The following is a 14,486-nucleotide window of genomic DNA, read 5'->3' as shown; positions in this document are numbered from 1 at the left end:
TGATTCAATAGCCATAACATATTAAAGGCTTTTTTAACTTCCCGCATTCTTGAGTTCCTCCGATTCCTTCAACTTGTCTTTTGTTATCACCCTGCACTTCATACGTCTGCTCTGCCACACAGTAATATTGTACTGGCAGTATAGTTATTCTACTACATTCATTTCAGAGCTGTAGTTATTTTTATGATTTACTACTAATGATCAGCTCATTAAATATGATACATATTGACTTAACGATCCAAGAGTTAATAAATATATTTTAGCAGTGCTGTGCAAAGATTTTAGTGTCTTTAAATGTTGATGACAGCATATGTGCTCCCCACCCTGAGGGTGATGTGAGAGGAAAAAACTGCCGCCATGTGAATATGGTGAATTGTATTTATGTATTTTTATCTTGTTTTATGATAAATGGTAAGTGAACTGTATTTATTTAGCGCTTTTCCAATCTTATCCACTCACACCTTTATGAAGTGCTTATAAACACAGCGTTTTCTCTATCAGACACCATTCACACACCCTCAGCCGTCAGGGACAATTTGGGGTTTCAGTGCAGTTGAGTCTTCTGACTGGAAAAGCAGGGGATTGAACCACCGACCCTGGTTTTGTGACTTTTTGTTTTACTGGAGAGCACTTTATTACTTTGGAACCTGCTGGACTTTCGCCACAGTATCGACATAATGAATAAATCACATAAATGTTTATCTCGCCTCCTCGTTTGGAAGTCATATTTGTATCTTTCCTACTCTCCTTTGAACAAATCCTCTCAGAACTTGTTTTGGGGGAACTTGGTACATGCCATCTATTAGCAGTATGTTCATTAGGAATGCAGGTAATAGCAAGCAAATGTCTATAAGAGTATCATTCTCAGAGAAAAAGGTAAACGTACAGAAATCAAACATTTTTTCATAGTAATCCGTCTAGTATTTATTGCATTATTTTGCTCTCAAATTGACAGGATGCAAACAGTGGAGGGAAATATTCTTTTTTTTTAAAAGGACATTTGCCTTCCTTCAGGGCTGAAACCTCTGGTATTAAAAATACATTGAAGGTTATGATCTTTTCAGTGATTTGTGAGGTTCTGATAAATGTCACGTGGCCACTCTATATATTTTAAAGAGCAACAGAATCACCTGATGAAATAAAACATCAAAACATCCATTCATATCAAACTGTTTTAATGAACACAGACCTTCCATTCTCAACACACAAAGATATATGCCATTCAGATTTAAACTGTTTTTTTATGGTCTTACAGAGTTGAATGTATATTAGTTAACATGAGCTCCTGTTCAAAGCCAACTTACAGTAAGACTCAGCAGGGTTACATAGGCTGTCACACACACGAGAGTTAGGAGTGACTTTGTAAACGCATTTGCTTTTCGGTGTTTGTGTTTTGATGTTCCATCCTGACTAACTTGTCCAGTTTTTGCTTGAGGGAACTTGAACATTTACAATAGTGACTGGACCATGTTGAACCACTGCCGTTAAGACAGTAACTCCAGAAGAGAGAGGCATTTCTTGAGATGATGGTTTCTGCACATTTTCATGACCTAAACCGTTTACGGCCTTCATATATTTAACTTATATTTCTATCTTGTTTAAGTTACAGAAAAATAAAGTCACATTTTCTCAAAGACCATGCTTTGCAGCCCAGTCTTTGTGACAATTCGTGTCACAAACACTATCGTCAGTCTCTTTAGAGTGCCAAGCAGATCAATCTTTCAGTGCTGCAACATTCGCTTTAGTCTTGCTGAACCATCGGATTTCCAAATTTGCCAGGACATGATTTAAAGATCAGTGAAATTCAGCCTCTATCTAACATTAGTTACATTTAACAAAGCCTTGGAGGTTTTCCAGGAATTTGATGTACTCTTGATGCTCAATGGCGGTGCTCAGCTCCATCAGTTCATCAGCAAAAGTGTTGTCGACCCCGCGGTCGGACAGGAAGTCCATCAAGTGGTCATACAGGGCCTGAAAAAACAACACAGCATGAAATCCTATGTCATTTAAAGTGACGCTACTATCCTCAGTCTCATCAACTCTTATCTATCCACCAGGGATGTCAAGAGATTACATTTTATTCAGAGGAAATATCAAGGTTTTACGTTTTTCTCGATTATCGATACTATAGAAGTAAAAAGACACATGAAAAGCAATAAATAGTAGAGTATAATAATATAGCTAATGAACTAAAATATTTAATATTATCATCAGTTTTCATAGTGTAACATTTGGCTATTTAAAAAATTATTTATGTAAGCTATTTTATTTAGTTGCCTTATTGTGCACGGTTGGTCAGTGAATTTGTGTTCCCTGTCATCATAAGCAGTGTATCTGTTTGGGACTTTTATTGTGAAGGCTCACCAACTGAAATTGTTCTGTTTTCTGAGCGAAGTGTTGACTAGTTGTGAAAAAAGAAACGGGCATACTGTCCCGGTTCAAACTCACATTCTTCATGTCCTTGTTATACTGTTACCTCTCGGTATAGGTGAATTAAACTCTTGGCTACATGTATAATGGTTAATAGGAAGAGAGGGAGGGAGGGTGGGTGTGTGTGTGTGTGTCAGCATGTCAGCTGAAGGAGCTGTCAGTGGACCAATTTAAACATGTCTTCTTTTACGCTCTCTGATAAACTATAGCTGTATATATCAGACTATATAAGACTAACAGACATTGACGGGGGCCCATGGTACTGATCTCCTTCATGGCAGCAACATTGAATCACATCTCTTTAGCAAGTTATCTTCAAAGTAAAAGCACAAAATTCATTTTGTTGAAGTAATGCTTTGTAGAGAGTAGAATTAAAGAGCTTTTATTTTGAAAAGCAGAGTGTGAAGATTGTGTCGCTTGCTTAACAGACCTCTGTAATAGCCGTCATGCAATGTATAAAAAAATAACAGCAGTTGACTAATCCTTTAAACTTTTATATAAACCACACCTGAACAGTAATAAAGCAAATTCAGTTTCATTTTATTATCTAACTTCACCCAAACCACAGACTAGTTATGTTAATTAAATAAACAGTTTTTTCTTTCACCATCTCAGGTCTTACCCAGTCCAGAGAGTCTGTGCCGAGTGTATAGCTCGTCTCCTTCCACTCTGTATCGCCCTCGGGCTGGAAACTGACCTCACGGATGGCAAAGATGTCGCTCTCCTCCTCTCCTTCACCATGACTCATCTGCAAATGCAAAACGAGATTCTTACTTACTTCACAGATTGGCTATCTCACAGAAAGGTCAGCGACATGCTGTTGCTCACAATGCGACATCTTACATGAACAAACACATACTGTGCTTACCTCATCTTCAGGAAAATGGCAGTCAAACACCAGGGAATGTTTTGCAGCCTGTTTCGTTACTTCAACAACAAAGTTTGGCGATGACACTATTTCTGGCTGTAAACGGAATTATAATTATTTTAATATCAACAGCTTCAATCAGTGAATTCTTAAGTACCAACATAGTTATGACTGCGTATATTTTGTACATACACGTCTGACTTAAACAGTCAGGTTTGCTGTGGGCTCACCTCTTCTTCTGCTGCTGCTGCTGACTTCTGCTGTCCTTGTTCTGCCTCTTCCTCAAAGTTAGGAGGAATGCTGTTGTTGACGTTGAATGTGACAGAGATTCTGTGGAACAGCAGATGCATTATGAGCTCATATACAGTAGCGTTCGCCGAACCATTTTATCTGCAGTCACAGCCGCAGACTTACTTGTCTCCTGCAAAATGTCTTGTGAGTTTAGCCTCTGTGCCGTTCATCCCCAGCTCCCATCCTCCAGACATCTTAGGAAGAGTTTTGGTTTTCTGGATCTTCTGCTCTTCTTTGATTTCATCAGAAAGGAAATCGCCGAATGCTTTGTCACCTGTTAAAAGTGTCAGACGGGTTAAATGACTCCATCATGAGACAGAAGGCAACAGAGATAAACTGATACACAGGATGAAAATTCACTAAGTCTCATGTGCCAACAAATGCAACAAACATTTACTATTTATTTTAGCTGTGAGTTTTTCTAGACAGAACCAGGGGTTAAATTGAGACAAGGCTGTAAGACTCAATGAGCACGTAGACAGTGGGATGCATTTTAATATCAGGTGTGAGCATGCATACTTTTGATTGGATCCGTCAGGATGGATGTTATTACCAGGTCTGAACAGGACCATAGACTTATCAGGGGATAGTCAGCCTTACACATCAATACGATGTATATTTCTACAGCTTTCTTGATCTCAATAAATCAAGCAATGATTAAAAAAATGTTAACTTTGTGACTGCAGAGAACATAAATGAGGTACTAATGTGCTTTCCCTAAGCATAGGCTGTCGACCTAATACGTTTGTGTTACAGAAGGGATTGTATTTCAGATTACTTGTGTTGATTAGTGTTTTTCTTTTTCATATTAACATTTATATTTGCTCTGATTCTCAGCCCAGTTCTCCTTAGAGACAGCTGCTATTCACAGTGCGTGGCCCTCCACCCACACACCAGGCAGAGCAGAGAGGCTGCAGTGGACACAGTGAAGCAGGTGAAGTGATAACTTAACTTAATTTGATGAAAACTATGATTGTTACCGTCTGTGGCGTAAAAAAGGAAAAGGCCAATAAAGTGCTTAATAAAATCTAAGATGTCTTGCACAGTAATTCAAGTTCTGATGTCAGGTAATGTTATTGTTGTGGTAAGCATGTTGTTACATCAAATTTATTATAACAACAGCCAGTTTGTCACAGAGGTTCTGTTTTTGTTCATTTAGTTTGTTAGTTAGCAAGACAATGTGGATCTTAAATAAAGTGGATTTAAGGCAACACACCAATACACTTGAATGTAAACGGCTAATTAAACCTAATAATGTATACTGAATTCAAAACCCCATAACTGAAGCTGGTTATTGCCTGAAAATGTGCAGAGATCATGTTAAGAAGAGAAGATGATGATCACGGAACATTTGATTATGATAATTTACATAGGCTAGTACAGAACATGTGTATTTGACAGTGAGGAGGATTTCTATTGGAAACCACTTTACCAAGTGTCAAACCATTTTTCAATCAATATGTATTGATTATATAATATATATACATAAATACATATGGGTAGATACATTTTCCTCTCCAGATCAGAACAGACTGAATCCTAATTTAACCTCTGCTCACAGCCACTGTCTGTCAAGGTGAATGCCAACTATCTAAAGAGGCTAGATGCTAGCCTTGCTAACTTGTGACTGACAACAGATCGAAATCAGTTGTGTCTAGTGGCTGAATGTATTCATTGAATATATTAATTTAAGTGAACAGTTTGAGGTGCTCCACAGCTTAGTCCTCCCTCAACATGCAGCACTGTCTCATAGCAGCTAGCTTAGCTTAGCTCCCCTCGTCCCCTGGTTCCCGGGTGAATACCTTCTGTGTGCAGTCCTCCACATCCACACGACACCGAGGGATTCCGCACTCTGGAGCCGAACAGCTGTGGCCGGTAGCCCGACGAGGCTCCGTTGTTGTTGAGCATCCACAGGGAGCGGGTGAAGGGCCGCGCTGTGGCCGAGATCGGAGAGCACAGAGTCGGGCAGCAGAGCGGCAGAGCTCGGGCTGTGGACGCGGTGGCTGAGGAGACGCGGACGGCGGCTCCCACCGCCCGGACAACAGACTTCAGCATGACTGCGGTTAATAATAATAACAACAAGGGGAACAACGAGGGAATAAGTTAGAGTGAGAACACACGAGCACCGAGCTGCCGCTTGTTGGAGCCGCTGCTGTAAGATGACAGTTACACACGTGTGGAAGGACACATTGACCTGTCGTAACTATGACCTCTGCACCGGAAGTTAAACTTTAAAAACCAGAGACGCAAAATTACATCATCTGGATTTTTTACATTACAAAACCACAATGCTTTGATGCTACATTAATTATTTAACTTTAATTAAAAGGTATGGATAATAACATTAATAACATTAATAACATGGATTTTATATAGGCTCTGATATCCAGGTTCCAATCCAACAGCGCCCCCTGCGGCTTGATGAAGGCGCTCCAGCTTCAGAGCAGAGATCTGACCTCAGTGAAGACTGGAAGGTTACAGCATCTGTAACAACACCACGTGTCTGTGGAAGATATGTTTCACATCAGGAAAAATTTAAGTAATGATGTAGAGATGTGCAGTGTCATTGCTGAAAACTGTACGCACATGTTGGTACGCAAATGCTCTGTGTGTATAGATGATGTTCTTAGAGCCTGCTGTACTCCGCTTTACACAGCACACTTCCCAAGATGTGCACATGTTCCCACAAGTTAGCGGCTACTGTAGTGTCCCCACCTCTCATGCTCTCCTGAGGAATTTTATGTTTATGTCTTGATTGATATACTCAAGAAATGTGATCATAAGGGCCTTAACCGAGACGACAGAAACACTGGAACAAAAGTCTGTTCTGTGTGTTTTTAATTCCTGTTGACTTGTAAAGTGTGTGTGATTTTATTTTTATACTGATATACTGAAATAAAGCTTAACTATGAAACATTAACAGTTTTCTTAAATTCTGTCCAAACCAACAAGTGGAAAACTCCCATGAGCCTCTTTGAATCTTTACTCTCCACATTCACATCAGACTCGTGCACTTGGGCAGTGTTTTTTATTTATTTATTAGAAATTATAACATCTGTGTAACTAAGACTATAACAAATTACAGGATTTATAGTTATAATAAACTCATCAAAGGCGTGCACTTATTTGTGTAAAATTGACAAGGGCTCATGCAGATCTTAAACCATTTAATTAAAAACCTCATGGGCAGCCTGATGTGCAAGAGACTCGATCTCGGAACACACAACCAGTATGTGAGAGTAGGTCTGATGATCTCTACAGCAACACCAGATGCATCTGGTGTTTAATAGATTGTAAACAGTTGTCATTTTATTCAGGTTACAGAACATATTGTACAATCCTGAGTCCAGTGTAAAAAAATGATAAGAGGAGCATCCATCCTATTCTTCAAATTGGTGAGATTTACATTCTACAAAGTATGTAAGACCTGAGGGATCAGATCGCTAACTACAATCTCCATGCATTGCTTTGCATCCATTGGTCGTCAGCACACGTCGGTTGTTTGTCTTTGCAATCTGAGTCATGGATCTGTGCAACAAGAGTAGAACCTGGAGAATAAGGCATGCTGCTTCTCCTGACGTGCATGTATTTGGGAAAGTGTGATACAGTCGTAGTTGTGTAAAAAAAAAAAAAAAAGGGGCATGCACAAGCACCCTATGTTTTAACCCTAACTTTGGTGTTTTTCATGTTTTAATATTATTACAGGAATTTATAGATTAAGACAAAGCTACTGTCCTCGTGTATTAAACCCCTTCAGAGCACTTTGTGTAAACCTACACGACATAGTGGGACCATCTAAGAGAAGATTGCTTTTCTTAGCCTCCAAGAGGCTAATAACTTTCAGGCAGAACTGGTCAGTCAACTACCTTGTATGAGAAAGTAGCTTAACAACTAAACACAATATTTTGTTAAGTTAATTTGACTTTGAGAAAAAGATAGATAGTTATCAGAAATGCATGCAAACGTTGAAAGAACAGGAGCAGGAAAACTCCAAAAAGAAACTATTCTTAAAAATGTTAAACATGTGGCTAAATGGCAAGAATGAATGTCAGGCAGAAGAAAAATAGTTTATAAAATATGAATAAGAGTCTGGAGGAGGTCAAAAAAGTTGTGAGGCCTCAGTTTGCAGATTTCTGCTGCAGTGACACATGCCAGAGGTAGTGAAATCCAGAGAAGTTTACAGCACAGAAACTCAGATTCTTCTGATTTGTAGCAAGTGTCTTTATCCAAATTCAGCTCTGTAAAGAGAAAACATTTTTCCAGTTTTTCAGTCACTGGGTAAATTGAGAAAGGTGTCCTATTTCTCTATTGGTTAGCTCTTGCCGAGGTGGAGCTTGCGGCCAAAGTATTCTGGTGCTGCATCCAGCAGCCAGTCGGCGTCCACCAGACAGAGGTCTCTCATGTAGCAGCGCGACGTGTGCAGCAGCTCATTAAAGACCACGTATGCTGGCTTGGCCTGGAAAAGGACAGAGGAGGGATGGATGGCCACAGGCTGGTGGGTGTCCAGGGCTAAGTAGCTGCCGTCGGGTTGCAGCTCTGCGGCGTTGACGAACATCCCGTGGGCGAGGCAGCGGCGAACGTCCTCCGTGTCTGCTCCACATGACTCCAGCTTCAAATTCAGCTAGTGAAACAAAAACAATCCAGTCATCATGAGGCTCAAATGGGCTGCTGGTTCTACTGCTGTGACTTTAGGCCTACATAGAACATTCACATTTCCACTGTACATCCAGTGGTTACAGTTGTGTACCTTAAGGCAGATTTCTTTAAGTTGCGCCTGGACGTCTTTCACCAGACCCATGTTCCTGCTGTTGACAAAGTTCTCCCGACACCACTCCTTTAAAAGCAAACATAAAGAAGCTCAGCAACATGATCTAATCTCTGGGTTTCACCAATTCATTCATGTATTAGGGCTGTCATTTCTTATTTCAAATTCAAAGATTAATTTGAACGTGGGGGGAAACGTTCGTAGTCAACCCGTAATGACTCGTTTAAATTCCAATTATACAGTCTAGAAGCTCATCAGACCGTCTGAAGTAGGTGTCTCCTGATCCAGCAGAGGTGCAAGCAAATCCATCCTGAATTGATTCGTTACACCAGGGCATCTAAGAGTCGGCGTGAGTTCTACACTATAGACGGCAACCCCCTTATACAACTTATGCAACATTACGTGTCATGTCAAATTCACTCAAACTTGATTTTTGGAAAAACTTACAGCCCTAACATTTAGAAATATATTGTCCTATACTTCTCCAGATATTCTCACCTTATTACCACTGACTTTCTTGAATGCTCTGTAAATGCTGAGGAGGGTCATGTGGTCTCCTTCGCTGGAGGAGAACTTCTTGCGTGCCGCGAGCACCTCGTCCCGCCGGGCTGGAGGGTTGAACAATACAGTGTCTACTGACAGTAGAGACACAATGCACAAAATCTCCTCAGAACAGGAGTAATCCGGGGACAGCAGGATGGTCTGTGAGATGGAGAAAAGAAGAAGGCATCAACCACACATTGGCACTATGCATAATAGACTTTATGTCATCTTCAACTAAATATACAAATCAATGCAGAGCTCCTGAACAGTTTCTTTTTGTGTGAAGCACTTTCTACCTTGGCATATCTTGGCTCCAGGGGGAAGCTTGCCATCTTCTTTCCAAGAGCAGTGAGGAAAACCTGGCCCTCCTTCCTCTCCAGGGCTCCCAGCAGCTCTAAATGCTCGATAGCAGAGTGAACGGCCTCTGGGATAAACACAAACTGGTCACTACGACCTACCAACTCTCTGGATGACCAGAGGAGCACAGTGATTCATGATCAGTAGCATCTTACCTGGAGAGGGCTTTGACATGAAATCAAAATTCATCACGTCTGGGATCCCCAGAGCCATTAACTGCAGCATCACACTGGCCAAGTTACACCTGCGGCAGACACACACACACACACACACACACACACACACACACACACACACACACACACACACACACACACACACACACACACACACACACACACACACACACACACACACACACACACACACAGAGGGGAGGAAAAAGAGCATATTCAATCAAATTGACCCAAATGAATCAACGTGCAGGAGAGCCTCGTTCAGAGCAGCACACACTGTACTGAAGTTTATTAACTGCATGAAACACAGAGTCCTACCTCTGGATCTCAGGCACAGTCATGGGGATGAGGTTGTCAAACTCCTGCTCAGTGTAGAGACGATAGCAGGAGCCAGAGTCCTCTCTGCCAGCCCGACCCGATCGCTGCCAGGCCTGTGCTTTAGAGACCCGCTGCACTGCCAGCACCTCCAAACCACTGTCTGCAGAGTCACACAACACATGTACAATAAAACGACAACAAGCACAATTCACTGTGTGTCATTCAGCATAAACAGATTATTTTATCGTTAACACTAAAATTAGGGTGTGTGTTTTTACTTATAGCTTTGGAGGACCTATTTAAGTACAGACACGTGAGGACATTTTAAAAGGGTTGAGTCTCTTAGGGTGAGGTTTAGGTTAGGTTGGGGTTAAAACACATTAAAACCATAATTGATTGGTTAAAATCCCACTGTAAAGTAAAACCCAAAAGGTAAATAAAATAATTGAAAAGGAGAAGCTTTAAAAGACCATAGACTATTCCAAACAAATAATAATAAATAACAACATGAAATTCATACTAGGAGAAGTATGTTTAACATAAGTGTTAATCAAATCAGTAAAGAACATTTGACATGACTAAACTTAGGATGAGCCATTTCCTTGTGATGGTTAAGGTTAGGGAAATGGTTAGGGAATGTATTATGCTAATGACTGTCCTCATAAAGATAGAAGTACAAGGGTGTGTGTGTGTGTGTGTGTGTGTGTGTGTGTAGACTGAATCCTCTCACCAGGATTAAAACGTTTGGCCTTCACCATCCCTGTGTCTATGACATATTTAATCCCAGAGATTGTAAGTGACGTCTCAGCGATGTTGGTTGAGAGGATGACTTTCCTACAGCCCTGGATGAAAGTAAAGACAACAAACATTACGTTTGACAATAGAAAATAACGAGACAATGATACAAACAACTTCACAATGACAAGAAACTGGCTATTCAGTGGCTCTCCTGCATTAAAGAAGCCAAAAAAGTACATAATCTTAAACATAATCACAGTTGAGAACAGCAGCACACAGACTTCACACATTCTGTCCAAAACCAAAGTGACTGTTCATTCACAACGACTTCCTTTTGTTCACACAAATCTAGAGAACTCTGTTGTGTTTGTTGTTGTCTTTACCTTGGGAGCTAGCTGGAAGACCCTGAGCTGCTGTGCTGGGGGCAGCGATGCGTACAATGGGATAACTACCATGGGGCTACAGCCGTCAGGAAGATGCTTGGCGATGTCCCGGCAAGTCCTCGCCAGAGCCTCGATTTCCTCTTGACCCGTCATGAAGACTAAAATATCATGGGACGGAGGCGCCTCCTGCATGCACACAACGAGACCACGTTGTGTTCCAGTGTCACGAAGAGTCATCACAGTACATGAACATGCACCAAGGGAAATGTTCACTCATTGTTTGCTTCCTTACAAGACGGAAGTAAACACATGATTTTTTTTTTTATAACTGAAAATAGATCTTTTTTAGATACCAGTGATTAAATAAGAAAATTACCACACGGCGGATGTTTGCCTCTGTCAATCAGACTCATATGAGGTCACCATAACCTTGACCTCTGATCTTCCAAATCTAATCAGTTAATCTGTGAGTTTTATGTTGTTCACACCAAATACAACGTACGATTCATGCTACAGGACCATTTTTGATTGTTTGCTGATCACAGGAATTTCACATCTATCACGCTGCGCTATACGCATCGGCCGGGGCGAGAGATACAACATGACTTTTTATGTAATCTCACCGTGTGACATGTTTGCATCGTGTTTGGTGTGAAAGCACCATAAGTGAACATATGTGCCAAATTTGAAAGGATCCTCTCAAAGAGGTGTAAAGATAACATGTTCACGAGGCAAAAATGGGTTTATGAGATCAAACTGGCCTTGACCTTTGATCACCAAAATCTAATCAGTCCATCTTATATTCCAATTGAACTTGAAGAAATTCCACTGAGGCATTCATTGTTTTTTTTTGCATACACAATAATAGGATTGACAGATTAGTTGATAGTTAAATGTTGAAAACTACCTGATGGATCTGGAACACAGACACGAGTGCAGCCTGCAGGTAGTCTGACTGGGGATGCTTGGTGTAGTAGATCTGAATGGGATGCTGCCTTCCCTCCAGGTACAGCACCGGTGACTTGTTGAAGTATTCAGAGAACAAATCTACGTCCATTGTGGCCGACATCACTATGACCTGCGCAGAAAAAACAATAAAAAAAAGTAAAAAAAATAGATCAACAAAGTAGGAGCAGAAAATTTGCTTGTGTGTAATAATGCAGAGCAAGATTTTGTTGAGTTGAGTGTTGACTACGAAAGTAAAACTTTATTCAACCCTGGGCGGCTCCAACTGTTCTCCTACCTTCAAGGGAATCTTATGAAGTTCTCTCCGCCTGCGTTGAGCAGTCTTAACCACGCCGAACAGCACATCAGTGTGCACGGTGCGCTCGTGAGCTTCATCCAGGACCACCACGGTGTAGCGCAGCAGTAACGGGTCTCCGATGGCCTCACGCAGCAGCATGCCGTCTGTCATGAACTTCAGCTTTGTCTCGGAGGAGGTGACATCCTCAAAACGCACCGTGTAACCAACCTGAGGAGAAGTTTGAGTCAGTGAGACTTAACACTGTTGCACTTGTTCGTCTCGTCTCATCCCTGCTGTTATCGGCTTGTTAAATGAATCAATGTGTTGTATTTGTATTTACTGATGTGGTTTGAGCAAATGTGGTTACTGATGGCTGTACTACTAATTGCCCCTCAGGGATAATACACCTTGAACACACTGATATTAGGGAAACCACTGTTGAGATTTTCCCACCAGCTAATAAACTTGTGACAACACCAGTGTTACTGATTACACCGGAGACTTAACAAGAAAACGTGTGTGTTGGATTCGGCATCTGTCCAGAGTTTACTTAATGTTACATTACACCAAGCAGTCTCTGGCTTCTGCTGTAATGTACAGGCGCTCTCACCCGCTCACTCTCTCTCACTCACACACACACGCGCACACGCACACGCACACGCACGTCTGAGGTGTAGACGGTAGATTACCAAAATAACATATTCATCAAATCCTCCTTATCCTTGTCTGTCAACTCTCCTCCCATCATGTCATAAGACTACGGGACGCGGAAGGTGGGGCCGGGTTCTGTCAGAAAAATCAAAACACCTTTTGGGCTCAGTTACTACTCGGTCAGATCGGACAGAAAACTGCGGCCCAAGTCACGCTCTACTCTCCTGCTGCACAGAGTAGACACTTTCCCAAGCACTGATAACTGGTGATGTGGCGCTACGACTGTTACACAGAATAAACCAAACTAATTTCATGTCTGTGCCTCAGGAGGTATAGGGGGTCTTTCTAACCAGAAAGTTGGTGGTTCGATTCCTATCTCCCCCATTCCGCAAGCCAAACATTATTTGGGCAAGATACTTATTGCCCCTGATGGCTGTGCCGGCAGCGTATGAACGATGTGTGATAGAGAGAGTGCTGCACATAGATGCACTGTATGAATGAGTGTGTGAATGGCAAAAATGTGCTGTGAAGAGCTTTGAGTGGTCATCAAGACTAGAGCTCTAACATAACTGATTAACTCAACATATATATATTCAAAGGATATATCATCAGCAATGTATTCTACCTTTTCTCCTACATACAGAGAGGATTCTTCAGTATTGTGCATTGTGTGTTTCTAAGTATACACTCAGCAGTGGAACACCTGTCTCCTGTCCGTACCAGCTTGCCGAGCTGAGTCCTCTTCTCCTCGGCCACCCTTCCTGCCAGCGAGATGGCAGCAACCCGGCGAGGCTGAGTGATGGCGACCATGCCCTGTCGCCCGATGCCAGCCTCGTACAGATACTGGGGGATCTGAGTGGTCTTCCCTGACCCGGTCTCGCCTGATGTGTGCATGAGAGAGGAACGAGGCAAAATGAGTCAAAACAAGGCACTGTTGGTGTAACACACTCTGAAAAGTTGATTATCACGAACAGAATCTGACAACGGTTGATAATAAATCACAAAAAGCCATCATGTCTGATTACTATGTGAGGTGTATCTAATGTAAATACAGTGATCTGCCAGCAGCGGTGACTCTACCTATCAGAATCACATTGTGCAGCTGCCTCAGTTGGTTCAGCAGCTGCGGTTTCGCCTGGTAGATCGGAAGCTGTTTCCTCTGGACTTCTATCGGAGTGGTCGCATTCCCCTTTCTAGGAAGCAGCATGCCAGGCTTGTTCTTATCCAGACGGAAGAACACTGACCCCGGCTTGAATTTCTTAGCCGGAGGAGGGTCGGGGTCGTGGGGCATGGTCTAGAAAAAGTGACTCTGGTGGGGGGAACCTCTGCAGCTTCTTCTTCTTCTTCTTCGGGTTGGTCGGATGTCAGAGAGAAAAGAAATCAAAAGTTTTCTTCGTTGCTCACTGACACCAGCGTCACTGCGGATGTTTTGCTAGCGCTTCACTAAAACGTCCCCACGTGCTTACAACGTGGCGCGGACGTTTGACGTCATCACACCGGGAGTAAAAATTCAACCCGCGTCGTGACTGTCAGGTTCATCCTCGTTTAAATCACTCATCAAACCATCTCAGTCTACATCATGTATTAGGGATCTTATAATTGTGGATACCTGGCACGTGCACACACAGACATCAATTTAAAATAAATGAATGGTATACTCCTATTTGTGCAGAGCTTCCCTGTCAACAAATATATTGACACTCATTGAAGGTCCTGTCTGTGT

General features: G+C 41.9%; 2 protein-coding genes across 2 annotated transcripts; both read right to left on the bottom strand.

Moving 5' to 3' along the window:
• Positions 1-1,158: 1,158 nt before the first annotated feature.
• Positions 1,159-5,796, bottom strand: LOC118122446 (complement component 1, q subcomponent binding protein). The gene is made up of 6 exons (XM_035179159.1): positions 5,392-5,796; positions 3,713-3,863; positions 3,529-3,628; positions 3,299-3,394; positions 3,053-3,178; positions 1,159-1,971 (listed from the first exon to the last, which is right to left on the bottom strand). The coding sequence occupies exons 1-6, from the start codon at positions 5,642-5,644 to the stop codon at positions 1,822-1,824; spliced, it is 876 nt and encodes a 291-aa protein (XP_035035050.1). The 5' UTR covers positions 5,645-5,796; the 3' UTR covers positions 1,159-1,821.
• Positions 5,797-6,608: 812 nt separating this feature from the next.
• On the bottom strand, positions 6,609-14,279 carry dhx33 (DEAH (Asp-Glu-Ala-His) box polypeptide 33). Its single transcript, XM_035179403.1, has 12 exons — positions 13,844-14,279; positions 13,484-13,644; positions 12,113-12,340; positions 11,777-11,947; positions 10,870-11,055; positions 10,479-10,590; positions 9,749-9,908; positions 9,410-9,498; positions 9,194-9,321; positions 8,853-9,056; positions 8,337-8,423; positions 6,609-8,210 (listed from the first exon to the last, which is right to left on the bottom strand). Exons 1-12 carry the CDS (start codon positions 14,052-14,054, stop codon positions 7,902-7,904), a joined length of 2,046 nt encoding a protein of 681 aa, XP_035035294.1. The 5' UTR covers positions 14,055-14,279; the 3' UTR covers positions 6,609-7,901.
• Between the last annotated feature and the right edge of the window lie 207 nt (positions 14,280-14,486).

Source organism: Hippoglossus stenolepis, chromosome 15 (assembly GCF_022539355.2).
Source record: "Hippoglossus stenolepis isolate QCI-W04-F060 chromosome 15, HSTE1.2, whole genome shotgun sequence".
Classification (NCBI taxonomy): domain Eukaryota; kingdom Metazoa; phylum Chordata; class Actinopteri; order Pleuronectiformes; family Pleuronectidae; genus Hippoglossus; species Hippoglossus stenolepis.
Note: the sequence above shows the minus strand (reverse complement) of the source record. Positions and strands in the feature narration are given on the sequence as shown.

What these genes read in the sequence shown, in the direction of transcription:
- LOC118122446 (XM_035179159.1), bottom strand. Translation starts at nt 5,644, where the DNA reads ATGCTGAAGTCTGTTGTCCGGGCGGTGGGAGCCGCCGTCCGCGTCTCC. An exon ending in GCCATTTTCCTGAAGATGAG is followed by an intron (nt 3,179 to 3,298) that starts GTAAGCACAGTA and finishes TTGCATTTGCAG; the next exon opens with ATGAGTCATGGTGAAGGAGA. An exon ending in GCACAGACTCTCTGGACTGG is followed by an intron (nt 1,972 to 3,052) that starts GTAAGACCTGAG and finishes TTGTTTTTTCAG; the next exon opens with GCCCTGTATGACCACTTGAT.
- dhx33 (XM_035179403.1), bottom strand. Translation starts at nt 14,054, where the DNA reads ATGCCCCACGACCCCGACCCTCCTCCGGCTAAGAAATTCAAGCCGGGG. An exon ending in TCTTCCAGCTAGCTCCCAAG is followed by an intron (nt 10,591 to 10,869) that starts GTAAAGACAACA and finishes ACTTTCATCCAG; the next exon opens with GGCTGTAGGAAAGTCATCCT. An exon ending in GGCCAAACGTTTTAATCCTG is followed by an intron (nt 9,909 to 10,478) that starts GTGAGAGGATTC and finishes GTGACTCTGCAG; the next exon opens with ACAGTGGTTTGGAGGTGCTG.